The 27878-nt window shown below is 39.4% G+C and overlaps 1 protein-coding gene and 1 long non-coding RNA gene across 9 annotated transcripts; both read right to left on the bottom strand.

Annotated features, from left to right (window-relative positions):
- Nucleotides 1-219: 219 nt before the first annotated feature.
- Nucleotides 220-27862, bottom strand: LOC125768367 (trehalase). 8 transcript variants are annotated; one of them, XM_049435917.1, is made up of 7 exons: nucleotides 27151-27862; nucleotides 7354-7389; nucleotides 3910-4261; nucleotides 2717-3829; nucleotides 2522-2645; nucleotides 936-1050; nucleotides 220-322 (listed from the first exon to the last, which is right to left on the bottom strand). In XM_049435917.1, exons 1-7 carry the CDS (start codon nucleotides 27255-27257, stop codon nucleotides 292-294), a joined length of 1878 nt encoding a protein of 625 aa, XP_049291874.1. In that variant the 5' UTR covers nucleotides 27258-27862; the 3' UTR covers nucleotides 220-291. The 8 variants fall into 8 exon arrangements, with proteins under 8 accessions (XP_049291874.1, XP_049291868.1, XP_049291871.1 ...); XM_049435911.1 differs by lacking the exons at nucleotides 7354-7389; nucleotides 27151-27862 and adding exons at nucleotides 6016-6286; nucleotides 8293-8406; XM_049435914.1 differs by lacking the exons at nucleotides 7354-7389; nucleotides 27151-27862 and adding exons at nucleotides 6016-6286; nucleotides 8293-8406 and having other exon boundaries at nucleotides 220-319.
- On the bottom strand, nucleotides 20247-24988 carry LOC125768435 (uncharacterized). Its single transcript, XR_007418889.1, has 4 exons — nucleotides 23818-24988; nucleotides 22939-23318; nucleotides 21174-21671; nucleotides 20247-20675 (listed from the first exon to the last, which is right to left on the bottom strand). It is a non-coding gene; the product is annotated as an uncharacterized LOC125768435 (long non-coding RNA).
- Nucleotides 27863-27878: the final 16 nt, after the last annotated feature.

Below are 27878 nucleotides of genomic sequence, written 5' to 3'. Positions count from 1 at the left end.
ATTGTGACAAATTGCATCAGACACGATCCATCACTTCCGTTTACAAGAGATCATCTTCCTCTCACGCTTATTACCAATGATCATTTTTTGGCTACACATATCAGCTTCTTCCCTTCGTGGCACTATAATCTCAAGAGTTGTTGAGAGTCCTTCAATCTAGAATATCAACTTGCTTGTGATATTATTACTTTATGAATTTAAAAATATAAGAAGTAAGAATATCGATAGAACATTTATTTATCAAAAATACGACCACACCATACACTTCTTAGTTGACGTCGTTTAATAGGTTCATCGACCGAAAAACCTTCGGAATATGCTGCTGTTGGAAAATTTGAAACGCACCAGGGAAATAAGAGAATAAAAATAATCGATCAATATCATTTCTTTCAGCAATGGGGAATGTAACGATGAACGTGTGTGTTTAACGTAATATTTTATGGGTTATTTGGTTAAATTCTTTTTTAAGTCCATGCATAATACGATAATCAACAGATAGTCAGATCATGTTGATCGATGAAACATAAACGCATTTCGTTCGCAGTGAAACACGCAATACGAACGTCGTTTTAGTTAATACTTTGTAGTTGCGTACCACCACAAAACAACGCACAGGAGGTTAGACAGTTTTGGAATGATTTCATGAGAGAAAGGAAGGGAGGGAGGAATGTTACTTTTCTTTCGGATTTTTGTCCTTTGATTATCACACTTTTAGTGGCGAGGAAAGTAACACGCGTTGAGACACAAATTCAATGCGTGTGTCGACTGTCGCCGGCGACTCGTGCGGTTAATATTGAACAGTGGTCCGTCGTAGACACGGATGAAATGATGATTCAGCTTCCACAATTAAGCTGCAAATTGGAAGAAAACAAACGATTAATTTGACCAAATAAAAGAAAGAAAAATTTCGTCCCATTCGGTTTAACCTACCTCACCCAAACACGCCAACGAAGAATGCTATGATGGTGGCAATAATACCGGTATTGATGGAGTATGCTACCAGCGCACCGTTTCCATTTCCGCTGTCATTCGGGTTCACTTCGGAATCCACTAGAGTAAGGCAAGAGAGTAAAACATTAGTATAAATAATTAATTCTAAATATTTACCATCTGTTTATGTTTTAGCATGCATGCAAACAAACATCTATCAACTAATGCAACACAATGAACGTGAAAAAGGTAACACTTACACACAGTTCCATGGTGAGTTAACGTGCGGCGTGAAGATGGTGAGCAAAATTTTGAACATCACTTAACGAGCGAAGGAAACCAATAGGTTTATTTGGTGGCGAAGAAACGCTACAGATGATGTACGGAAGTTAACCTTGGAAGATGATGAAAGAAGGAAGTTTGGACGTACACAGATGGATGGGTGTGTTCGTATTCGGTGCCTTGTTATTGCTGTTTTTCAATTAACAATGTTACCAATTATTTTAACCTGTCGTACGAGTCTTCTGCTTGCCATGTTTTTTTACATTTTTATTTCATATCAATACTACACCACACGCGTTGGATTAATCGCTGCAAAATGTTTGACATGCGTCAATCCTACTCTATTCTGAGCAAACTACAACTAACCCACCGTTCGTTGTTGGTTTTGTGCCCGGAAAAGGGGAAAGTTTAAAATTTCAGCAACAACCGATCAATTCCGCTGCGTTTTTTAAGGGGGTTGTTAAAATTGTATCAATTTCCATCCTAACTATCACATCAGCTTCTAAACACTACTCTCTCTTCGGGGGTTTGTTGCGTTGTTTTCCTATTTTAAAGCAGTAGCTCACCGAGACCCTGCGACAATTTTTTTATTCTCCTGGCACTTGTGTTCCAATGGAAATAATCAAAGCTGGCTATCTCACTTTCCTAGCTTTTAATACGTACAGCATTTTAATATGAAAATCATAACAAGGATCGACATATACATCAAATTGAAAGGTATACAATGTTCTCGTTAAATCACACTATCGCGAAGTGTTTGTCAAATAAATACGCCATTATTGTCACTTATAGACCATTCCACGGACATAAACAGCCATCCTGAGGGTAAGTTAACAGGAGAGCCTGTTGTCTGTTTTTTTGTTTTGCTTTGTACTAAATCCTAAACCTAAACTGTCCCCTCTACTCTTTCAGACTATTTTTAAACAAGAAAACAAATCATAAATGGAAATCAATGCATATTTTTAAAACGGACAAAGAAACAAACATAAAAAAATGCGAGTGTCATGAGTCGAATGAATCGCTTCTCCTTTCTCACAAAAGTGCACGTGGTCAACAAAATAGAGAAAGAGGAGGGGAGAGAGAGAGCGAGAGAAAGAGAAGATCTCCCATCAATCGAGAATGTCTTTCCCGTGAAGCTACTTTTCGATGGTGGATCATGATTATAATTTGTATTTTTTTTTTGTTTGCTGACCACACGTGCGAACCTCGGAGAAAGGATGCAGGACACATACAACGGCACAATGGTTGAAAGATCGGAAGTAAGACAGAATGAGATTTTGTCGATGGACGCCTGTTCACTCTATCGCACCTGTCGTCAGTCTGTCGCCATACTTGTTCATCATATCCATTGCAGCACCGTTTGTCCAGCCGAATCCGGTCTGAACGTCGTACTCACCGCCACCGCCATGTCCACCGAGCTCTTGTGCATCGTACTGAAATGGGAGCGGGATTAAACAATTGATAGGAAAATTCATCGCAGCAAATTGTTCTTCACTTCACTTACCTTCTCAAACATGGCCTTCGTCTTGTTGTAGGTAAGATAGTTCCCCCGTACCCAACGCTGTGCCCACCGGAAGGCAAGTTCCTTCGCGTCTGCGCTGTCGAGCGAATCCAGCCCCATCACGAGCATGTGCTGCATCGGAGCCCACACGTTCGGGAAGTCCCACTGCTCGTTGGTGTTTTGCAGCGTGTTCGGTACACCGCCCGGATAGCGATCCAGCTGCAACCGATCAATGTAGTCCAGTATGCGTTTCGGCAGATTCTTATCGGTCCGATCGTAACATCCAACCCATAGCGGGGACAGATTCGTTGGTGTGAAGTATTTGCGCAGCTTCTTGTTGATCAGATCGTAATCGAACCAGGCACCTTCCTGTTCATCCCACAGTACCGCATTGATCGCTTTCTTCAGTTCGTCCGCCTTGGCGAGATATTCTTCCTTTTTCGCGATCGAATTAATATCGTTACGGTATCCGTAGAACTCCGCGATCACTAGTGCGTTCCAGTAGAGGATTGCATTCAGCTCGACCGCCACGATTGAGCGACACTTGAGATCGGTTAGATTGCCCGAGTTCGTACCGTCCTTAATGAACCAGCGGCTCGAGAAATCCATACCACTTTCGGCGGCTGCCTTCAGCTCACAGTAGTAGTCCTGTTTGTCCTCTTCCCGCTCGAAGATGGCCGCACTGAGCACATCCTCCCGGTAAGACTCCGGCCGGGGTCCACTGGATTTGTAGCCGTACGTCGCAAGCTGATGGTTGTTCACCTCCGTCACGTAGTTGTTCATGAAGAATTGGAACTCACGTTCGAGAATCTCCACACTGTCCATCGCAAACTTCGTATCGTTGGTAGCTTCGACGTACGCCTTAAACATACCGCACAGTAGCGGTGGCTGCGAGCGCATACTGTAGTAGATGCGGCCACCATTCGGAATAAAACCATAGCGCTGGATAATCGACAGAAAGTTCTCCAACATGCCCTTGGTGGTTGTGTACATCTCGGACAGGAGCAATCCCTTCACGATCCAGTACGAGTCCCAGTAGTAGAATTCCCGGAATCGTCCTCCAGGGACGATTACCGGATTGTCAACGTGTATGATAGAGTACAGATCCGGATTTAACTAAAGGTGCAACCAAATAGAAAGAATTTTAACTATAACTTCCACCTTTTCCCGCAATGTCCTGAATCTCGTCCACTTACCGCAACATCCGTCGTCATTTTGCGACCTAGCTCGTGCCAAATCTTGTTGAGCTCGGAGGCAAATTCGCGCAAATCGGCATCCTTGATGTTGGCGAGGAATTTCGGCTTGGCGGTCCAATCTTCCGGTGTCCAAACCTCGAACTCGGCACCCGGCTTGTCAAAGTTTAGCTCTACCCACTCCCGCAGCTTATCCTTGGACGGGTTGTTGTTCTGGGCGGTCATGAACTCGTGGAACGAGTCGAGCGTATCGTTCGGCGACTGGCGCATCTTCATGTCCACGAACGTCTTCGAGTCCGGATAGATTTCACTCATCTGCACCGTCTTCAGCAGATCTCCATGACAGTAAATTTCACTATAAAGCGAAAAGAAAGAACGAGGAAGTACGATTATTACGATTCCGGTGTTGGAGAATGATAAGTTTGTAAATTTAAAGCAACGATACAAGAATGTCATTTGTTTACAGCTCAACAGTATTGCGATGTATTTATAGGTTCGTTTGCTAGGATTATGTTTCTGTTTGCATGCGACGTTGTTGATGCATGACCCCGTCACTAAATGCTTAGCAATTGTCGCGTTTGCGATCGCGACAAAAGTAGCTCAATTTTCCAAAATAATTCTAATTCAATAATTTTTTTGGGAAATTTTGCAAAATTTTAAAAAGTGATTTATTTTCATGAGAATTGGTAGAAATAAGTAACTTTTCACTCAAATAATGCTTTAAGTAAACAAAAAGAATAAAAAATAATACAAAATTTTAAAAATTCCAAAAATTTGAAAATTTCCTAAGGCTATAGGCTTAGCTTTTTTTTGGGAAATTTTGCAAAATTTTATAAATTGATTTAATTTAATAGGAATTGGTTGAAATAAGTTTCTTTTCACGCAAATAATGCTTTTTCAAATAATATCATGGCGTCAAGTCGCGCTTCGAATAGCGATTTTTCGCTGAAAATACTTTTTTACATATAATTTTTTTTATATGAAGTTTCGCAAAATTTTTCTGAATCGCGACAATTGCTAAGCGTTTAGTGACGGGGTGAGATGCAACACTAACTCCCCCGATTCACGACATCGCGGCGTCACACTTATGCGGATTCCATTTTATGTTCGATTACTTTCCATACCCTCCCACAATGGATAGATAGGAGACACGGATGTAAAAATTTATCTCGTCCCAACTCGTCTAATGTACTACTTTATTGTTTTTTTAAATTTTTGATGTAGTACGGAAGCATTACTTTGTTTTTACACCACTTATTGACCATTTCCATTCGTTTTACGATAGAAACAAGTACACACAATCGGAAGCTATTTGAGTGTTTTTCATACACACCCGGCAAACCACAATCTGGAACAATGGAAATTCATTTCATCCCATGACTAAACAATTTCCTGTCCATAGGAAGCTGATTGATGGTGATTGGTTAAGTGCTTTATTTTTAAAAGAAGTTTGTTTTTTGTTTGCTAAAGTTGTGCACCACAACCCACTCGGTATCGCACATCCACGTGAACTTGTGGTCACCATTGATGCTGGTAATTTAATGGGAAGCACTGGAATGATCTCCTAACAAATGTCGTAATAACAAATTTCAAGAACATTCCCATTTTCTGAGGCGACCAACTAATTTTGTTACATTGTTGCGTCAGAAGAGCAAATACGTGTTACATTAGATTAATAATATGCTAAACTTGTTTCCTCCAATTTCATATCTTTTAAACTTGTTATCGTGCAAGTTGAACCCTTGTAGTTAGGCATAATTATTTCGCCGTAACTTCAGCGATAAAATTACCTTTCTATTTGCATGCATAAGAGTAAAGGCATGAACTAATATGCCGTTGCTTTGTACATATTCCAGTTGTTAACAGCTTCATTATCTATTCGGCATAAATCGCCACGGTTCTCGTGTTTCAATATTTGCATCTTTAATTTTCTGTCTGGCGCGCGTTGTTAAATGTGCCGTGTGTATTTTTGTGTGCAATATGTGCTAATTTAGCTTGGAACGTGCCACTGAACGTGGAACGCTTAATGTTTCTTAATGTTTAAAGAATTCTGGATCTTTTTTTCCACTGCTCCAGGAAAAAAAAACATAATTATACTAACAATCTTACCTCTTACAAGAAGGCTCAAGTGCTTCTAGCTGTCGGTTATCGACAATATAGGGCACTTCCTTTGCTACTAGGGCTGCTGCCCCTACAGTGGCCGGAATGGCGACTAGCCAACAGATCGCTACTATCACAATTCCTAGCGGACATGACCACCTTCGATTGCTCACTGGTTGCCGCGTTTGTAACATCACTACAGTTCTATGCTAAAGTCGTTTAGGACACTACACTACGCTGTTTGAAGCTTAGGGTTCTAGCACGTGATGTTTACCGTGACCTTGCACACACACGCACAGAGTACAGAAGGAAGGAAACATAAAAATGTTGACGTATTTGGAATTCAACATTACCCCCCAATAGCCAGTACACCAAGAATCCAATGCCGTGGATGAAGGAGTAGAAGAATTGAACGAGTTCGTACACATTTTGCATCGCAAGCAGGAGCCGACCGCCATAGCCTTCGGGTGGACTTTCCGGGCTGGCTTCTGCTTCCGTGACTGTGATCTATGCGCACGTCGAAGTCTTTTGCCCCTGATGCACTCACACATACACTTCCTCCATCGACTGGGGAAGTCCCCTAGGGGATCTCGTCTCGTCAAGGAATGCATCCCTCTCAGGGGCAAAAGTCCAGATTTGTGTAAGGAATCACAGGTGACAACGGTGAGCTAATCTGGTGAAAACTCTGAACTGGATGTGGTGGGAAGTTTGATATCATTCGCTGTTGCTGCATACAAAACGGGTTCCGGACAAACTGGCAAAAATAACCCCAACGCTGCTCGTTAATGCAAATGCGCCTCGTTGGGAATTTCGCTAATCCATGCAGAAATGGTAAAACAGCTTTATTTGGGAATTCCCAAAGTAATGTGTTTTAAGTGCAATTGCATAATCAGGTTGAGAGGTGTAATAATTTTATGTACGAACATGTATAATCAACTATCATCAGCACTTGGTGATGGAGTGTTAATCAATCATAATGATTTTATTGCTATTAATAGTAGCAACACGACATTATCAACCTATTATAACGTTAGAAACAATGGAACAAGCTAATTCCGCCTGACGGGACATAATTAGTATTACAATCTATAATGCACACAATCAATTCTCGCACTGATAAACCCAAACAGGTCCGAAACTGTCTCGCTGTGTTATAGTAAGGCCATCGAGGCGTTACCGAATTTAGAGGAAATGAAATCATCCAACGATTGTTAACATTCAAAGGGAAACAATTTGCAAAGCTAAAATGGGAACAATGGTACTACGACTCTTCCAATGGGATTATCCATTCAACTTCATTCAAAACCATGCCGAAAACTGGTTTGATTGTCACTCAGTTTCGCTTACCGATTAGTAATTGTACCGGAAGTGGCATTGTTTTGGCTGTTTTTCGAGGGATAAAACGGAAGTAAATTAAAAGGCATAGACGGAGTATCACAATGTTTTCCACATGGATAAAATAAGGATAGAAAATAGAAGATAATAATGTAGATTGAATAAATATTATCGATAGACAAATAAATAGAAAAACTTAGCTCGAGTGGCAATGGTATGCTCGAAGTAGATATGAGGGTGCAATGAGGACGCTATGGTTTGGTCGGAAAATATTGGCTCTAATAAATAACACATTGTGTACATTTCCCTCCCGGCAATTTGACACAAGGCCAAAAGATATGACAAACATTTGGCCGACTTTTCTTGGCAGACTGGCAAAAGGTGGTAATGGCAAACTATCATAAAAATATCGTTCGACAACAGCTATTAGTAAAAATATCCATTTTTTGCGTCTTTCATCTCCAACGATCTTCACGTTGTCACGAAATTCATTCACGGTTAATGCGCATTTCACTCAGTACATTAAATCATCACTATTTTCGCACTGTTTAGTATTGTTTTGTGAACTGCATCTGCTTTTTGGACATTACGAAATGCACTTTAAACGCCCCTCTTACTATCGCAATAAGGGATAAAATTACATAGAATGCACTCTAGAGTATTAATCTATTAAACTTCTTCGCGAGGAAATGACTAACAAATATAACACACACGCACACAATGCTTCCCTAGATAACGTCTTTTGTACGTTGGTGATAAGACGCCTTTTAGACGACAAATAGGTTAGCAAAAGCTGGACAGCGTTGTATGAAAATAAGCAGCTGATGATTTGTACAAGAAAGTAACTCTGAGAACGGCTCTACACTGAGTACACTCGCTGTCACTAAGGACACTAAGCCGGTGATCTTCACTCGCTTTATTCCCTAAAAAGGACACACAAACACTACCCACTCTATACGCACACCGACAACCGGTGTAATTTATCTCGGACGGATAATGGAGAACGCGAGAGGAGATGCTCACAAGCGCGCGATCCGTACGTAAATGAATTGGGTAAAATTGGCACCCAACCGTTTTATAAAGAATACGACCACCGAGATCCCTACACACCACCGGCGTTTCCTCGTTTGCGAATCAAGCGATACGCAGCGGACGATCGGATGGGATCTACTAACGACAGTCGCTAACGCTTGTGCCCGCGTTACAGTGGTGCCGTTGTGAGGAATACAAGACAGATAGCGCACCCGGTTCGGTGGGGAATGCTTGCGAATACACTTGGCTTTCGCACTGGTAATGGTGGTGTGGCTTCGACTTTTTTGTAAGTGACAGTAGTCGACAGCTTCGACAGCTTTTGTCTATGACGTTGTTGGCACCTCGATTAAGTAGATACACAGTGCGCGAAGGGTGTGTTAGTGGACACATATAGCGGTGAATACCGATTGTGATTGCGGTTTTATATTAGTACACTTGGCCAATTATTGTTATCTTTGTCACCGTAACGATCTATCTAAATGCTAAACGGTGGAAGTGAGTAGGCGCGTTTGGGGGAAATAAAAAACAATTCTAGTTCCAACCAGTTTATTACACACTTGTACACACAATCCCGTTTCGGCACGTAGAACGGGAATCGTGAAACGAGGGCCAGCGGGCACGGCACTAATGGACTATTCAAAGGGTGCCATTTTTATATTTTGCTACAATACTGTTCCACTAGAAAGCGTGGAGAACGTATAGTTGGTGTATCTCTCTTGTGGCGAATGTTAAAATAGCAACTGATTGTAATCAACAGTTCTTTAATACCGGATTAATGTAACAATTACATTCTAAATTCAGGTGGTTGTTTTAAATGGACACATGTTGCATGTTACTTTCCAACTTAATTCCTTTTGCAAAATGCTTTTTACGGCCGGAAGTGGATCGAGTAGATAACAAAGACGGTACGAAAAATAGGTCGACTTAGCTCGACACTTATCTAAAACGGGTTAAACATTGAGGGCAAGGTAAACTTTAAAAGTTTAATTCCTCATTAAACTGTGCTGTGATGAGTTGAAAACCTTGACATGCCTTTCAGAGTCCTAGCGAGTTTGACAACCCTGTCGAGATTATTTCAATAACATTTACATGCATTAATCAATAGAATTCACTATCAAACGTTGCACACGTTATTCGAAACACACACGTGCCACGGCGTATTGCGAAGGTTCAGTGCCATTCTCCACTTTTTTTTTGCAAAACGCTTTTGAAACTGTCTTCGATCAACAATTTGCTTCATTATTATGCTCGTTTTGTGCAACCACCCAGAGAGAGAGAGAGACCGAGAGCCTTCATTTTCATCTGCTTCACAAAACCCTCGTGCTTACGGTAGCGGTCTATGGTAATTAGCTCTGTTTGGCAATCCAGCTCACCCTTACCTCATCAACTCCCAGAGCGTGGGCTGCCGCAGTTTGACACTGACACTGCACGAGGTCCTTCGCTGAGTCCCGGTCGAGGCCAAGGTTCCCAGGCTGCCGCCAGTTGAGCAAATAGTGGAACCTAAGCTTGAGACGTCCCACCGCAAAGTTGGCCGTACTGATCGTAGCGCAAACAAGGCCATATTTGCCCTAAAAAATAAAGCCTTCCCTGATCTACAGTGTCACCAAACAATGTTGTTACTGATCGATGTTTTTCGCAACAAAAACGGACGACTTTAGGTATCTTTTCACTCTTCCAGCTTGCTGCCGATGGTCGTGCATGACCACTTAGAACTTGAATCCTTCACAAACCAACCGTTCGTTATCAACTAACTGACTAGGCAAAACGAATGAAGCCAAATCTGGCTTTAGTTTCTGGATTAATCACGTTCTTCGCAGTGCGATTGGAATGACGTACACGTGAGCATGATTGTTTGTCTGCGTACGCGATGGATTGCGATGATAATTCGATCGCAAATCGCACACACACATTCGTCTGGTTAGTGAATCGAGATCATCGATCTACTGTACACGTGCTTGAACTAGAAGCTTGAGACGGATGAAATGTTTACCCACACAAACGCTGTTCCCGGCAGCTAGAAAGTCAACGTGCCTTGGGGTGAATGTGTGCATCTACAACCTTGCCATTAATTATCAGCTGCGGCGGGACTATTTGGAGTTCTTATCACGTTCGGTATTCTCAGTCACGAAGGAGAACCGAAATTCATTGCGCACACCCTTGAAAAACAGATAAGATACGTCATTGGCGGTGGTGTTTGTTTGGAAGAATCCTTATTGTAGCAACGCGTTGTGCTGTACCGCCGCAATGGAATATTGCCATAATCGCAATCATTTTTGCGATAGATCACTTGAAGAACGCTTAAATAAGCGTAATAGAAATACAATGTTTCATCACATGTTTATTGTTTTCCATCATTTATGAAGACGTTTTTAGTTTGGTTATCGTATCATCGCTACTGCTAGTGTGTGGGCTTATCTTGACACAGCCACTTTTCAAGATCACGTCGTTCTGGTACGAAGGCCAAGAACAAAACGATCAAGGGTAGACAGGCTGACGGCACGAGACAATGCCGTTCTAGCGTATTAAATAATAGCCACTAATGTAATAAATTTAAACAAAATACACACAAACATGCCAAAAAAATTACCTCCATCATCGACACGAGCTCAAGCTTGACAAACGATACGTTTTTGTGCATATCATTTAGCGCCTTTTTTGCAAACCGACATGTCCCGATGTTGTACAATAACTTTGTTTTTCATCCCCTACTTAACTTATCAACAAGTTTATCTCGATGGACCATTGGCGAATTGGCGTTTGCGAAATTAATGGGCAATTTTGTGAGATTTTTATTGCCCTTGACGAAGGATGTTCGTGTCAGTCAGTGGAGTAGGGAGAGACACAAAAAAAACAAACCATAAAACCTCTGTCGACTGGTAACGATGTGATTAAACGGGCTGTTGTGATGATAATAAATATTGCTTAATTTTTTTGCAGCGGTTTTTTGCGTTGACAGGTTTTTCCGTGTTATTTCTACATCAGGTACAATCCGTTGAGGTTACGTTGCGAACTCTTCGCTAATTGGATAGCATTCCCGTATTGGACAGCTTATTTGCATATTCCTTTTTTCGGTTATTTCGATGGGGGAAAAGGTCAATTATTTCGCAAAAATCTCACGAGACTTTTAAGGTAACGAAGCTTCGGCAGGGTTAGTAGAAAAGTTTCCTTTGACAATGCGCTTATGGTATCGCAAATCTAAAAAAACATCATCAACATTTTTGTTAATATTTTAATGTACCTGTCTAGGAGGGATTGAATGGGCCCCATTTTGTTGATGTTGCTGGATACCAACATCTTGCTTGCAGTTCTTCTTCTTTGCTCAAGTTCCACCTTAAGACTTCGCAAGCAAGCTGCTTCACCTTTCGCAGACGCTTTGCTTCCGTAATGGCACGTTCAGGATCTTTTTGCACGTCCCCAAGACGTTGTCGTTTCGTTTAGCAATTAGTAGATCATTCTTGCAGATGTACAAGTACTCGTTCGAATGGAAATGAACACTAGAATAATACTTTACACTGCAAAGATGTACACGATGGCTTAATCTAACCAGGAAACGGGTGTGCTTTTTTGATCGCTGCGTCGACACAGTTCAGATACGCGGAATGCCAAAGTGGCAATCGGAAATTGTGCACTTTTCCGAATACCACCGGTGGAAATGGCCCGCAATCTGCGCCGCGTCAGGATGCGCACACCACGTTTCTGGAAACTTTATTTGGAAGCCACTTAATTCACCGAGCACGCTGGGCAGTAATAAATGTGCTGACGAAATGGAAAGTGTAAACAACGAATCAACAGGTCATGTCAGTGTAGTGACAGTTCTCAGTTCAAACCGCCATTACATTAAACGGCTGTCATGATGGTTCTAAAAAAGTGTTCTAATTATTTTCCTGTTTGAAATGATTTCAGTTGATAATTTGAAGCAAGCTTTTCATAGAATTTAGTGATACAATTCAAGTATATATAGTTAAAATCATTTACACTTGATGTAGGTTGTTTTCTATGATCAGTTGTAACTGCTTCCGAAACATCAACTTTGAAATGAATTTAAAATTGTAATGGCTCAAGGTGAGATTAAAATTGCATTTTACTCCTCTTTCGACAAAATTATCATGAGCAAATCACAGAACAACGCCTGCGATCCCTAGGCCGAGAGGTCAAACTCAGATCAGATAACATGAAAATTGCATCAACTCGTTACACGCTTGGCACAATGGAAACAATGAGTTTCCCATCAGATTTTCTCCAAAGGACGATCGAATGATCAAACAAAAATGAAATGCGTTACGAATCGGCAAAAGCTTTTGAAAGTTGGAAGAACAATTAACATTGAAACTATCATTTAACTACCTGCAAATGATTTCTCTTCCTTTGTCTTCTCTTTAAATGCTTAGCGACTATGTGTAATCATCGATCTTTATAATTGCAGAGGTTACAAAACATAGCCATGGATTGCAATTGAACATGATTAAAGACATACTGTCATATCTCATTATACAGTTTGTGATGCAGCATCATCGCAGTTTCAACGGAAAGAGTAATTAATTATGAAGATATGTTCATGATCGAAAAAAATTACCAATAAAAACCATCAGGGAAAACCTTCAGACATTTTCTGGAATATTTCAAATGCTTCTATAAATATCGCCATGATTCCATTTACATACAACCACTGTAACGTATTCTTATGATTAATATCCCCATTAATACAGACTCTGACGTTGACAACTTCCGCTCTCTAGACCACAATGTGCAACTGCCTACACACATTGCACATGATCATGGTGGTTTCCATTGTTCTCTTACGCAAGCACCACGTTTCGCGTTCTTCCCACAGTTTGCTGCAGATCAACTACAAGCATGTTAATTATGTGAATCTAAATCAGAAGCCCTCTAGATGTGAAGTCTCTTGATGCTGCTGGCGTTATCAGCAGCACGGCATACGGCTTTGGAGTGGAAAAATCGTGTTGGATTTTAATTCTTCCCAGAACAAGCCTCCCGTACGACGATCGGTAGCGATAAGAAGCGTCGACTTACTTTCACGTGATTTCAAGGCTTTCTGAGACACGAACCGGACATGAGGTCTCTAGTTCACGACACCCATTCACACGTTTCCAGCCAACCGGCCGGGCTATTCACGAAGGACTTCTGGCGATCGTGTGTGTGTGTTTTCGCAGACGAATGGAGGAATAGAACGAAAAAAAGGTAAGTAACTCCATTGCAAGCCAACACCCTCAAAAACGGAAGTAACATTTCGACATCGTCGCGGCCTTGGCGGTTACGTTGGGGACTCGTTTCGCTTTTCGCAGTGCAGTTCTGTGCGTATGTGCGTTTTTTTGTGTTGTTGTTTATTTGTTTGCTATGCGAAATAATTTTCTTTTCCGTTTGTAACACCGTATCGCATAGTTCTTAGTGTTCTCATCGTCACTGCAGACGAGTGACGGAAAGATAAACAATAATTTAACACCCTTCAAAACGGTTGTCGTCTGCAAAAACACTGCACTGGTTATGGAAAACGTATCAACGCCGTCTGAGTTCTTCTATCCAATCTTCTTCCGAACACGTACGAAACGATCACCAGGCGAAAGAGAAGTGGAGAAATTCTGCAACCGATCGACTATTGACACAAGCTCACTATTGCACACATAGGCACGTGCGTTTGTTCACCCGGGAAATCTTGCATTAGCGCGGGAAAAAAAACACATACACGTGCTGAGGTGACGCAATGGACGATGACTTCGTCGTTATCAAGCGTTACACGAAACGATCTTGTACAAACCGTTACTAAATCGAACACTGACGTTTGACAGTTACACCACGTCACTGATGATTCTTAAAATAATTGATTAGAATCTTTTCTTGACGTGACGATCCACACGGGAGCAGCACTTGTCACTGACACTAAAACAATACACTCTTAACGCCGTGTCTAGCGTCTTGCAAAACACAAAAATTGGCGATCGCGACCGCAATTTGACGAATGGTTCGAGTCGCGATTTCACGATGTTCGACGCGCTGCCTGCGACTCGTACTACTGACGGACTAACCTAGCGGCTTCCGTGCGCTCGTGCCGCAAGTGAAACCCGTCGACCCTCTGCTGTACGATGATGCGAGTTTACCCGGCCGAGACTTGGAGAAGGGAGTTTGGAACAGTGCCCTGGTGCTTAAACACCTCCCTGCCACACGCTTTGCTCTAGGTCGGTCACACACACCCGACGGTGTGACTTCCATTCGCGGCACAATCTCGCGGACTGCTGATTACTGCTGGCTTTGTCTCTCCACACCATTCACGGACCACACCAACACACTGTCCCGTGGAGGGAGATTAAGGGATGGGCGAGAAGGGTGATTGGCTGCGGGTAACCAATAGCAGCGGTAAGGGTAAAGTAATTGCTGTGATAGAGTTGTTTCACACAGTGTCTGTACTTCGTCGTGTTACTACCGTAACGGCCCTTGAAGGCGTGTTATTCGGTGGTGAAAGGGTGCCGAACAGCCGATCGATCTGTTTATTGCAGGAGGTGGAGTTGGCTGCATTAGAGTACAATTGGTAGGTAGTAAAGATAAGCCAAGTGTTTAAATGTTGGTTACACCGAAAAAAAGATACTCCTAGACAAACTCGCTGAGTTTTGTTTGCGTAGCAATTTGTGGGCAATATAGAAAGGTTTAAATAAGAAATTAAAATAATTTTGTTGTAGTGCCGCTTTCGATCACACATTTACGACACGCACTGTACTGCGCTACGACTGCACGAGAGCATATGGATTTATGACCAACATCGTTAACGAAGAGCGGACAGTATAGGGGCTAAGGGCAATTGATATGAGATCCACCCTCCACCCATTTTGCACCCTTCAGCATCGAGAAACATGCGTGTGTGTCGGTTAGGGAATCCGTGCGTATAATTGACCGTGTGATACTGACACTGTTGATACTACTACTCACTTGTCGTACATTCCATTGGTTTTGCGGGGATTTTTTTAGCTGACATCGGACGGAATCTAATCGTAAGCTGAACAGGAAGGAAGTGACCGATGCGTGTTTTATTTGCGTTTGTATCATGATGATCATTTGGCAATCGAGCGGTCAACGATCTCTAGTACGAATAGATGTGTTGCGGTAGAGTAGAATCCGGCTTAAACAATCAAATTAAATTTTGAATCGAAATTCTACTAAGGTGAACAGGTTTACAATCAGATTCAAACTATATGGCCACGATTGAGTTGGGCGGTGAAGGTCATAAAATCCGCACACGGACAAGGTTGATGCCATTAATTCAACGAACTGTATCATTAGCTCATTAAATTCGTACGAAACTAAAAACTTTTAGTTGTAAAGTAGCTAAAGAACCATAAAAAACTATACATGTTTGAATCGTTAAATTAAATATACACTAATACACACAATTCCCAAATTATACTCATGATATTCTTATTTTATAAAAGAATAAAACCATCAACTAGTTTAATTTTTTATACTATTTTTCTAACATAAAATCAAAATAAAAGTATAAAAAAACAACGCATGAATGTTTCAACGATTGAAGTATGCAACATTAGTAGCGTAGCGTCAAAGGAGTCGAACAGCTATAATCCATACAGAAATGACTATGTTTTAGGTATTGAAATGCACATGTTTGCAATTGTTCATAGTTGTTTCAACTAAAAGTTTTTCTTTATAATTTTAAAACTCGTTTACAAATGTTTAAATGTATTTGCTTTGCAGTACGACGCGCGCATTTTTATATTTAGCGAAGACACAAACCAACAACACAATCGTAACGCGTTACGAACGGCTGTCGAGTGACAGCATTATGTTTTCTCAGTTCATCATCGCCGGTCGGTTGTTTAGGCGCAAAACACACCATTTCTAAAACTACTTCACGCATATAAGTGTACAAACTGTGTGACGTATAGCATGATGGCTATTTTTGGCGGCCATTGAACCAACCATTTCCCCTCGCAGTGTGTTGATGGCCAAGGGTGAATGTTTAGCGGGTGTTAGTGTACGCTTCAAGGGGGTAAATTGAATTTAAACAATCTCGTCTCTTGGTAATCCGCTTCATCCTACGTACCGGAAGTGACGAAGTTTTCAATTTATATTGCGTCTACTATCGCGTTTCCTTCCTCCGAAGCTGCGCGGTGCGCTTTTGCGCAGTGTGCAAATTTGATAGTTGGAGTAGTCGGTTTTTGTTTGTTAGGGACGCATCATTTTATCGGTCTGGCAATTGGTGAAATTGTTCAAAATTGTTTTATTTCTACGTGCGTCACCGTCGCACCAGCGATAGGATTTATTTATGTTTGGTGATTGCGTCATCCGTATGATGGTGGGACAAACATTTGCATACACGTGACGTTGACGTCGGTATGCCTCCAGAGAGAGAATGGGAATGAAGAATATGTATGTTTATAGCATTAAACTGCATAGAAATATTTGTTGATATTCAGCTACTCAGTGTTCCATTTCATTCATTACTTTCATTCATTTTTTCATTACGGCTTCATTACTACAAAATTTCTAAATCCCGAACATGCTTTGTCATTAAATATATGGTACTTTAGACATTATAGCAAAAACTTTCTCTCCGGTACACTTTGATAAACAAAACTGAAAGTTCAACAGTACAAGCATACATGACGTTGATATCTTGCCTGCGTCGTTCAGCAGATGATAAGAAAACGGAATGAAAACGGAAGCCTTTTTTATTTTGCGTTTTTTTTCTGCTTTGCCGCAAAATTCCAATGAATAAGTGCTGTCTACGCGAATCAATCATATTTCTCCAGGTGTGAATGATGTTATTGATGTAGACTTCCGAAAATTTTTGGCAGTCAATATTGCCAGATTAAACATTAAATCAAATACATTTCACACCAACGGTTAGTTGATAAGCTTTCTGATTTCGGTGATAAGAGCGCGACTGTAGAAAAACGACATCAGAAAGCACCGTTACGAGTTTAGGGAAGGGAATGAAGTCCGAATTGGAAACTTTGAGGGTGTGTTGCATCATGAAAGAGGGTTATTGTAATATTCCTTATGAACGAACGTGTCTGATGGCACGCCGCAGTCTGCGTAGTGTACGTAAGAGTTAGTAATAGGTAATGCTACAAGCGATAGCAAACGATAAACAATTCGTGGAACTCTTGGCAAAGATAGGAGGATGTAGTTAGGAGCAATCTTTATGCAAAGTAATGGTTACATTTTGTCACATACGTATAGAAGAGTTAGTAAAGCTAGATTTGACGACAAGCCAAACCTCAACCGGTAAAATTTTCCTCGTTTTTGAGCAATTTAGCAAAATTTATAAATGTGATATATTTTGATGCGAATTTGTTGCAATAAGTTTCTTTTAACTCAAATAATGCTTTAAATTAAAAAAAGAATAAAAAATTAGAAAAAAAAATTTAAAAAAATTTCTACTCGAAAATTTCATAAGGGGTACCCCTTACGTTTTTTTTGAGAAATTGTGCAAAAAAAATAAAATTGTTTTATTTTAATCCCAATTGGTTGCAATGAGTTTCTTTTCACTCAAATAATGATTGAAATAAAAAAAAGTGAGAAAAATAATGAAAACATCAAAAAATTCAAAAAAATGAAAATTTACTAAGGGTCATTTTTGCACCAAATTTTGCCTATAACTCGGTCGGTACCCAACGGACCGCCAATCTTTTACTTGTGGTCGATAGATGGCACCAATGGCTACATTTTCTTCTTGGACGGCCATACCGTCAGATGTCTGTGCCAGAAGTTATTCAGGGAACCAAGTTCCTTACCCTGTTTTTGAACAATTTAGCAAAATTGAAAAATGTGATATATTTTAATGGGAATTTGTTGCAATATGTTTCTTTTCACTCAAATAATGCTTTAAACTAAAAAAAGAATAAAAAATCGAAAAAAAAATGTCAAAAAAATTTCAACTCGAAAATTTCATAAGGGGTACCCCTTACGTTTTTTTTGAGAAATTTTGCAAAAAAAATAAAATTGTTTTATTTTAATCCCAATTGGTTGCAATGAGTTTCTTTTCACTCAAATAATGATTGAAATAAAAAAAAGAGTGAAAAATAATGAAAAAATCAAAAAATTCAAAAAAATGAAAATTTACTAAGGGTCATTTTTGCACCAAATTTTGGCTATAACTCGGTTGATATCCAACGGATCGCCAATCTTTAACCTGTGGTCGATAGATGGCATCAATGGCTACATTTTCTTCTTGGACGGCCATGGCCTCAGATGTCTGTGCCAGAAGTTATTCGAGGAACCAAGTTCCTTACCCTGTTTGAGAAAATGTAAAATTTTTCCCATTTTCCCCCCACCAACTTTTGCCTATAACTCGGTCGGTATCCAACGGATCGCCAATCTTTAACCTGTGGTCGATAGATGGCATCAATGGCTACATTTTCTTCTTGGACGGCCATGCCCTCAGATGTCTGTGCCAGAAGTTATTCGAGGAACCAAGTTCCTTACCCTGTTTGAGAAAATGTAAAATTTTTCTCATTTTTGCACCAACTTTTGCCTATAACTCGGTCGGCATCCAACGGATCGCCAATCTTTAACTTGTGGTCGATAGATGGCATTAATGGCTACATTTTCTTCTTGGACGGCCATGCCCTCAGATGTCTGTGCCAGAAGTTATTCGAGGAACCAAGTTCCTTACCCTGTTTGAGAAAATGTAAAATTTTTCCCATTTTTGCACCAACTTTTGCCTATAACTCGGTCGGTATCCAACGGATCGCCAATCTTTAACCTGTGGTCGATATATGGCATCAATGGCTACATTTTCTTCTTGGACGGCCATGCCCTCAGATGTCTGTGCCAGAAGTTATTCAGGGAACCAAGTTCCTTACCCTGTTTTTGAACAATTTAGCAAAATTGAAAAATGTGATATATTTTAATGGGAATTTGTTGCAATATGTTTCTTTTCACTCAAATAATGCTTTAAACTAAAAAAAGAATAAAAAATCGAAAAAAAAATTTCAAAAAAATTTCAACTCGAAAATTTCATAAGGCTTACCCCTTACGTTTTTTTTTGAGAAGTTTTGCAAAAAAAATAAAATTGTTTTATTTTAATCCCAATTGGTTGCAATGAGTTTCTTTTCACTCAAATAATGATTGAAATAAAAAAAGAGTAAAAAATAATGAAAAAATCAAAAAATTCAAAACAATAAAAATTTACTAAGGGTCATTTTTGCACCAAATTTTGCCTATAACTCGGTCGGTATCCAACGGATCGCCAATCTTTAACCTGTGGTCGATAGATGGCATCAATGGCTACATTTTCTTCTTGGACGGCCATACCGTCAGATGTCTGTGCCAGAAGTTATTCAGGGAACCAAGTTCCTTACCCTGTTTTTGAACAATTTAGCAAAATTGAAAAATGTGATATATTTTAATGGGAATTTGTTGCAATATGTTTCTTTTCACTCAAATAATGCTTTAAACTAAAAAAAGAATAAAAAATCGAAAAAAAAATTTCAAAAAAATTTCAACTCGAAAATTTCATAAGGCTTACCCCTTACGTTTTTTTTTGAGAAGTTTTGCAAAAAAAATAAAATTGTTTTATTTTAATCCCAATTGGTTGCAATGAGTTTCTTTTCACTCAAATAATGATTGAAATAAAAAAAGAGTGAAAAATAATGAAAAAATCAAAAAATTCAAAACAATAAAAATTTACTAAGGGTCATTTTTGCACCAAATTTTGCCTATAACTCGGTCGGTATCCAACGGATCGCCAATCTTTAACCTGTGGTCGATAGATGGGAAAAAATGGCTACATTTTCTTCTTGAACGGCCATGCCCTCAGATGTCTGTGCCAGAAGTTATTCGAGGAACCAAGTTCCATACCCTGTTTGAGAAAATGTAAAATTTTTCCCATTTTCCCCCCACCAACTTTTGCCTATAACTCGGTCGGTATCCAACGGATCGCCAATCTTTAACCTGTGGTCGATAGATGGCATCAATGGCTACATTTTCTTCTTGGACGGCCATGCCCTCAGATGTCTGTGCCAGAAGTTATTCGAGGAACCAAGTTCCTTACCCTGTTTGAGAAAATGTAAAATTTTTCTCATTTTTGCACCAACTTTTGCCTATAACTCGGTCGGCATCCAACGGATCGCCAATCTTTAACTTGTGGTCGATAGATGGCATTAATGGCTACATTTTCTTCTTGGACGGCCATGCCCTCAGATGTCTGTGCCAGAAGTTATTCAGGGAACCAAGTTCCTTACCCTGTTTGAGAAAATGTAAAATTTTTCCCATTTTTGCACCAACTTTTGCCTATAACTCGGTCGGTATCCAACGGATCGCCAATCTTTAACCTGTGGTCGATATATGGCATCAATGGCTACATTTTCTTCTTGGACGGCCATGCCCTCAGATGTCTGTGCCAGAAGTTATTCAGGGAACCAAGTTCCTTACCCTGTTTTTGAACAATTTAGCAAAATTGAAAAATGTGATATATTTTAATGGGAATTTGTTGCAATATGTTTCTTTTCACTCAAATAATGCTTTAAACTAAAAAAAGAATAAAAAATCGAAAAAAAAATTTCAAAAAAATTTCAACTCGAAAATTTCATAAGGCTTACCCCTTACGTTTTTTTTTGAGAAGTTTTGCAAAAAAAATAAAATTGTTTTATTTTAATCCCAATTGGTTGCAATGAGTTTCTTTTCACTCAAATAATGATTGAAATAAAAAAAGAGTAAAAAATAATGAAAAAATCAAAAAATTCAAAACAATAAAAATTTACTAAGGGTCATTTTTGCACCAAATTTTGCCTATAACTCGGTCGGTATCCAACGGATCGCCAATCTTTAACCTGTGGTCGATAGATGGCATCAATGGCTACATTTTCTTCTTGGACGGCCATACCGTCAGATGTCTGTGCCAGAAGTTATTCAGGGAACCAAGTTCCTTACCCTGTTTTTGAACAATTTAGCAAAATTGAAAAATGTGATATATTTTAATGGGAATTTGTTGCAATATGTTTCTTTTCACTCAAATAATGCTTTAAACTAAAAAAAGAATAAAAAATCGAAAAAAAAATTTCAAAAAAATTTCAACTCGAAAATTTCATAAGGCTTACCCCTTACGTTTTTTTTTGAGAAGTTTTGCAAAAAAAATAAAATTGTTTTATTTTAATCCCAATTGGTTGCAATGAGTTTCTTTTCACTCAAATAATGATTGAAATAAAAAAAGAGTGAAAAATAATGAAAAAATCAAAAAATTCAAAACAATAAAAATTTACTAAGGGTCATTTTTGCACCAAATTTTGCCTATAACTCGGTCGGTATCCAACGGATCGCCAATCTTTAACCTGTGGTCGATAGATGGGAAAAATGGCTACATTTTCTTCTTGAACGGCCATGCCCTCAGATGTCTGTGCCAGAAGTTATTCGAGGAACCAAGTTCCATACCCTGTTTGAGAAAATGTAAAATTTTTCCCATTTTCCCCCCACCAACTTTTGCCTATAACTCGGTCGGTATCCAACCGATCGCCAATCTTTAACCTGTGGTCGATAGATGGCATCAATGGCTACATTTTCTTCTTGGACGGCCATGCCCTCAGATGTCTGTGCCAGAAGTTATTCGAGGAACCAAGTTCCTTACCCTGTTTGAGAAAATGTAAAATTTTTCTCATTTTTGCACCAACTTTTGCCTATAACTCGGTCGGCATCCAACGGATCGCCAATCTTTAACTTGTGGTCGATAGATGGCATTAATGGCTACATTTTCTTCTTGGACGGCCATGCCCTCAGATGTCTGTGCCAGAAGTTATTCGAGGAACCAAGTTCCTTACCCTGTTTGAGAAAATGTAAAATTTTTCCCATTTTCCCCCCACCAACTTTTGCCTATAACTCGGTCGGTATCCAACGGATCGCCAATCTTTAACCTGTGGTCGATAGATGGCATCAATGGCTACATTTTCTTCTTGCACGGCCATACCGTCAGATGTCTGTGCCAGAAGTTATTCAGGGAACCAAGTTCCTTACCCTGTTTTTGAACAATTTAGCAAAATTGAAAAATGTGATATATTTTAATGGGAATTTGTTGCAATATGTTTCTTTTCACTCAAATAATGCTTTAAACTAAAAAAAGAATAAAAAATCGAAAAAAAAATTTCAAAAAAATTTCAACTCGAAAATTTCATAAGGCTTACCCCTTACGTTTTTTTTTGAGAAGTTTTGCAAAAAAAATAAAATTGTTTTATTTTAATCCCAATTGGTTGCAATGAGTTTCTTTTCACTCAAATAATGATTGAAATAAAAAAAGAGTGAAAAATAATGAAAAAATCAAAAAATTCAAAACAATAAAAATTTACTAAGGGTCATTTTTGCACCAAATTTTGCCTATAACTCGGTCGGTATCCAACGGATCGCCAATCTTTAACCTGTGGTCGATAGATGGGAAAAATGGCTACATTTTCTTCTTGAACGGCCATGCCCTCAGATGTCTGTGCCAGAAGTTATTCGAGGAACCAAGTTCCATACCCTGTTTGAGAAAATGTAAAATTTTTCCCATTTTCCCCCCACCAACTTTTGCCTATAACTCGGTCGGTATCCAACGGATCGCCAATCTTTAACCTGTGGTCGATAGATGGCATCAATGGCTACATTTTCTTCTTGGACGGCCATGCCCTCAGATGTCTGTGCCAGAAGTTATTCGAGGAACCAAGTTCCTTACCCTGTTTGAGAAAATGTAAAATTTTTCTCATTTTTGCACCAACTTTTGCCTATAACTCGGTCGGCATCCAACGGATCGCCAATCTTTAACTTGTGGTGGATAGATGGCATTAATGGCTACATTTTCTTCTTGGACGGCCATGCCCTCAGATGTCTGTGCCAGAAGTTATTCGAGGAACCAAGTTCCTTACCCTGTTTGAGAAAATGTAAAATTTTTCCCATTTTTGCACCAACTTTTGCCTATAACTCGGTCGGTATCCAACGGATCGCCAATCTTTAACCTGTGGTCGATATATGGCATCAATGGCTACATTTTCTTCTTGGACGGCCATGCCCTCAGATGTCTGTGCCAGAAGTTATTCAGGGAACCAAGTTCCTTACCCTGTTTTTGAACAATTTAGCAAAATTGAAAAATGTGATATATTTTAATGGGAATTTGTTGCAATATGTTTCTTTTCACTCAAATAATGCTTTAAACTAAAAAAAGAATAAAAAATCGAAAAAAAAATTTCAAAAAAATTTCAACTCGAAAATTTCATAAGGCTTACCCCTTACGTTTTTTTTGAGAAATTTTGCAAAAAAAAATAAAATTGTTTTATTTTAATCCCAATTAGTTGCAATGAGTTTCTTTTCACTCAAATAATGATTGAAATAAAAAAAAGAGTGAAAAATAATGAAAAAATCAAAAAATTCAAAACAATGAAAATTTACTAAGGGTCATTTTTGCACCAACTTTTGCCTATAACTCGGTCGGCATCCAACGGATCGCCAATCTTTAACTTGTGGTCGATAGATGGCATTAATGGCTACATTTTCTTCTTGGACGGCCATGCCCTCAGATGTCTGTGCCAGAAGTTATTCGAGGAACCAAGTTCCTTACCCTGTTTGAGAAAATGTAAAATTTTTCCCATTTTTGCACCAACTTTTGCCTATAACTCGGTCGGTATCCAACGGATCGCCAATCTTTAACCTGTGGTCGATATATGGCATCAATGGCTACATTTTCTTCTTGGACGGCCATGCCCTCAGATGTCTGTGCCAGAAGTTATTCAGGGAACCAAGTTCCTTACCCTGTTTTTGAACAATTTAGCAAAATTGAAAAATGTGATATATTTTAATGGGAATTTGTTGCAATATGTTTCTTTTCACTCAAATAATGCTTTAAACTAAAAAAAGAATAAAAAATCGAAAAAAAAATTTCAAAAAAATTTCAACTCGAAAATTTCATAAGGCTTACCCCTTACGTTTTTTTTTGAGAAGTTTTGCAAAAAAAATAAAATTGTTTTATTTTAATCCCAATTGGTTGCAATGAGTTTCTTTTCACTCAAATAATGATTGAAATAAAAAAAGAGTGAAAAATAATGAAAAAATCAAAAAATTCAAAACAATAAAAATTTACTAAGGGTCATTTTTGCACCAAATTTTGCCTATAACTCGGTCGGTATCCAACGGATCGCCAATCTTTAACCTGTGGTCGATAGATGGCATCAATGGCTACATTTTCTTCTTGGACGGCCATACCGTCAGATGTCTGTGCCAGAAGTTATTCAGGGAACCAAGTTCCTTACCCTGTTTTTGAACAATTTAGCAAAATTGAAAAATGTGATATATTTTAATGGGAATTTGTTGCAATATGTTTCTTTTCACTCAAATAATGCTTTAAACTAAAAAAAGAATAAAAAATCGAAAAAAAAATTTCAACTCGAAAATTTCATAAGGCTTACCCCTTACGTTTTTTTTGAGAAATTTTGCAAAAAAAATAAAACTGTTTTATTTGAATCCCAATTGGTTGCAATGAGTTTCTTTTCACTCAAATAATGATTGAAATAAAAAAAGAGTAAAAAATAATGAAAAAATCAAAAAATTCAAAACAATAAAAATTTACTAAGGGTCATTTTTGCACCAAATTTTGCCTATAACTCGGTCGGTATCCAACGGATCGCCAATCTTTAACCGATAGATGGCATCAATGGCTACATTTTCTTCTTGGACGGCCATGCCCTCAGATGTCTGTGCCAGAAGTTATTCGAGGAACCAAGTTCCTTACCCTGTTTGAGAAAATGTAAAATTTTTCCCATTTTTACACCAAATTTTGCCTATAACTCGTTCGGTATCCAACGGATCGCCAATCTTTAACCTGTGGTCGATAGATGGCATCAATGGCTACATTTTCTTCTTGGACGGCCATGCCCTCAGATGTCTGTGCCAGAAGTTATTCGAGGAACCAAGTTCCATATCTTGTTTGAGAAAATGGAAAATTTTCCTTCTTTTTGAGCAATTTAGCAAAATTTATAAATGTGATATATTTTGATGCGAATTTGTTGCAATAAGTTTCTTTTCACTCAAATAATGCTTTAAATTAAAAAAAGGATAAAAATTCAGAAAAAAAATTTAAAACAAATTTCATCTCGAAAATTTCATAAGGCTTACCCCTTGCCATTTTTTTGATCAATTTAGCAAAAAAATTTAAATTGATTTATTTTAATGCCAATTGGTTGCAATAAGTTTCTTTTTACTCAAATAATATTTTAAATTAAAAGAGAATAAAATAACCTTACCTTTTTTGGGAAATTTAGCAAAATTTATAAATGGATGTCTTACGTATTTACTTTTTTTGCAATTCGACACACCATGGTCGACACTCATGAGTGAGTAAAATGACCGAACCTTAACTTATACTCTTATGTTGGGTTTTTTATGACTCCGAAATTAGTCATTAAACGAGCTGACTCCTTAAAACAACTCATTCACTCTAAGTTGACTCACTAAAATGAGCTGTTATTCTCATCTCTATTGTACTTATAAAGCCACTGTCTGTTCCCTCACATTATGGATGGTATTGTGCAATGATCGGAAATTCGCCTCGGAAATTGCCTCATTAAATAAAATACCGATGTAACTTGCGAGTATGTCTTCTCTAGAGCACAGCAGTACAACTTCCCTGCGCCCAGCCTTGAACCGATCGTTCGATCTGTAAACAGGAAGTGAAGGATGTAGCGGACGATGCTATCCAACCTCTCGAGATTGATCTCGTTCTGTTACAAGCCAAAGCCAACAACAGCTCATGTCGTGTTGTTAGTCCGTGATGGATTAATTAATGTTAATTTTAACTGATGCGATACAGCACGATTGTGATCAAACGCAAGCGGCAGTAGGAGATTCGCAATCACACAAAAATGTCGCATTCGTGCTCTTGGGGACAATGACCAAGCGCATGGGTAGCAAATTTTATCTATTTCGCATGTATTTTTTATCACCACTTTGCAACCACATGGCACAGCACCGATATCTGATCGTAAACAGACGTTGGATGGTAGGTACGGTGGTCCAAAAGTGTAGAACGTGTAATTTACTTACGGACGGCGTGCAGATGGCAATCCACAACGACAAAAAGGAAGAACACGTAGCTCCGGGTCGGTGAAGGTCAATGAAAATGACCCAAGTTGCGCGAAACGTGAAACCCGGAGCGTAAACAGACGCCTTCAAACAACACCCCCCTTTCACTAATACGACCACGTTGTGAATGGGAATCGTGCTTACGCGTATAGTGAGCCAACCGAAACGCGCCCCAAAACGGTCACAAACACGTGCTCCATTTTTTGTTTTCGAAATCCATGGCGTTCCCGGTCTCTAATATTCTGAGACGAGTTTTGTGCGCTTGCTAACGGGTTTCCCGCGTGCGTAACTGTAGCTCTCTGCGAAGGTGACAAAAAGCCAAAATCTTCCAATCTACATTGTGATCATGAAAGAAGGGAGAAAAAACAAACTACCACAACTACAAGCGACAAAACAAACTGAAACACTCGGGTAGTCACAACACTTCCTCTCCCAGGTGGACAGTGTGCGGTGTTTAGAAATAATTTTAGACCCGGGTTAGATTTGACATTCACTGTCCGGTTCAGGGTCAGTAGCTTCGCATCGTTTTGCTTCCGTCCCAAACACAGCATACTATTACGAAATTCATCGAATTCGAATACGGCAGAAAGAAAAACCATCACACGAGAGTATTACGAGATGATGCAACTATCAAACCGACCAAACCAAATGAACTCGTGAATGAGCGATGAAGAATTGTAGGCTAAGAGAATCGACGCAACAAAAAAAAACACTTACCTGGCCATTTTGCGGTTAGAGTAAGCGACGCGAAATTCAACTGTGGTACGTTTTGTTTGTAGCAGCAATAATCGTCTCGTAACACCCGCTAACGCACCGTAACGCATCGACTGTTTGACAGCTTGTACGAAGGAAGTAGTGCACCGTTACTGCTGTTGGATTGATTTGTTTACTTATCGTAAACACTACTTGAAACGTTTATCCTTTCACTTTGTTCAACTACACAGACACAGCAATACACTAGCGATATGTCACAAAGTTTTGAAAATACGTCATACAAACGTCACGCACACGTCCACGTGCGCGAATATACTATGCAGAAACTGGACCGTATACGCTACACAACCAACATGGGCGATTCAAGCTTGAGCAGATCTTATCGAACGGTAGTTGAGCTTTTACTTAATGTATTGCCTTGTGTGGAAACCGTTCTGGCCCACCTGTTGCACTGTTTGGCACAAACACGAAAAGGCACTTTCTATACGTAAGACAGATGTACAGGCTCCGTTACACTTTGCGGACTGTACTTTAATTGGTTGAAACTTATTTTTCTCTCTTTTCACTACCTCTTTCTCACTTGTTATCGCTTCTCCGGAAAAAAAACTCGAAGAATCAAAAATCAAACGTTGCACGCAACGAGAAAAAGGACCAAACGAAACGGAAGCGAAGCGCTAACGGCAAACGATCGAAATGGACTAAACCGTTCGGCATGGAGCACGACGAGATTT

Source organism: Anopheles funestus, chromosome 3RL (genome assembly GCF_943734845.2).
Source record: "Anopheles funestus chromosome 3RL, idAnoFuneDA-416_04, whole genome shotgun sequence".
Taxonomy (NCBI): Eukaryota; Metazoa; Arthropoda; class Insecta; order Diptera; family Culicidae; genus Anopheles; species Anopheles funestus.
The sequence above is the reverse complement of the archived record's forward strand: the minus strand, read 5'-3'. Positions and strand labels throughout refer to the sequence as shown.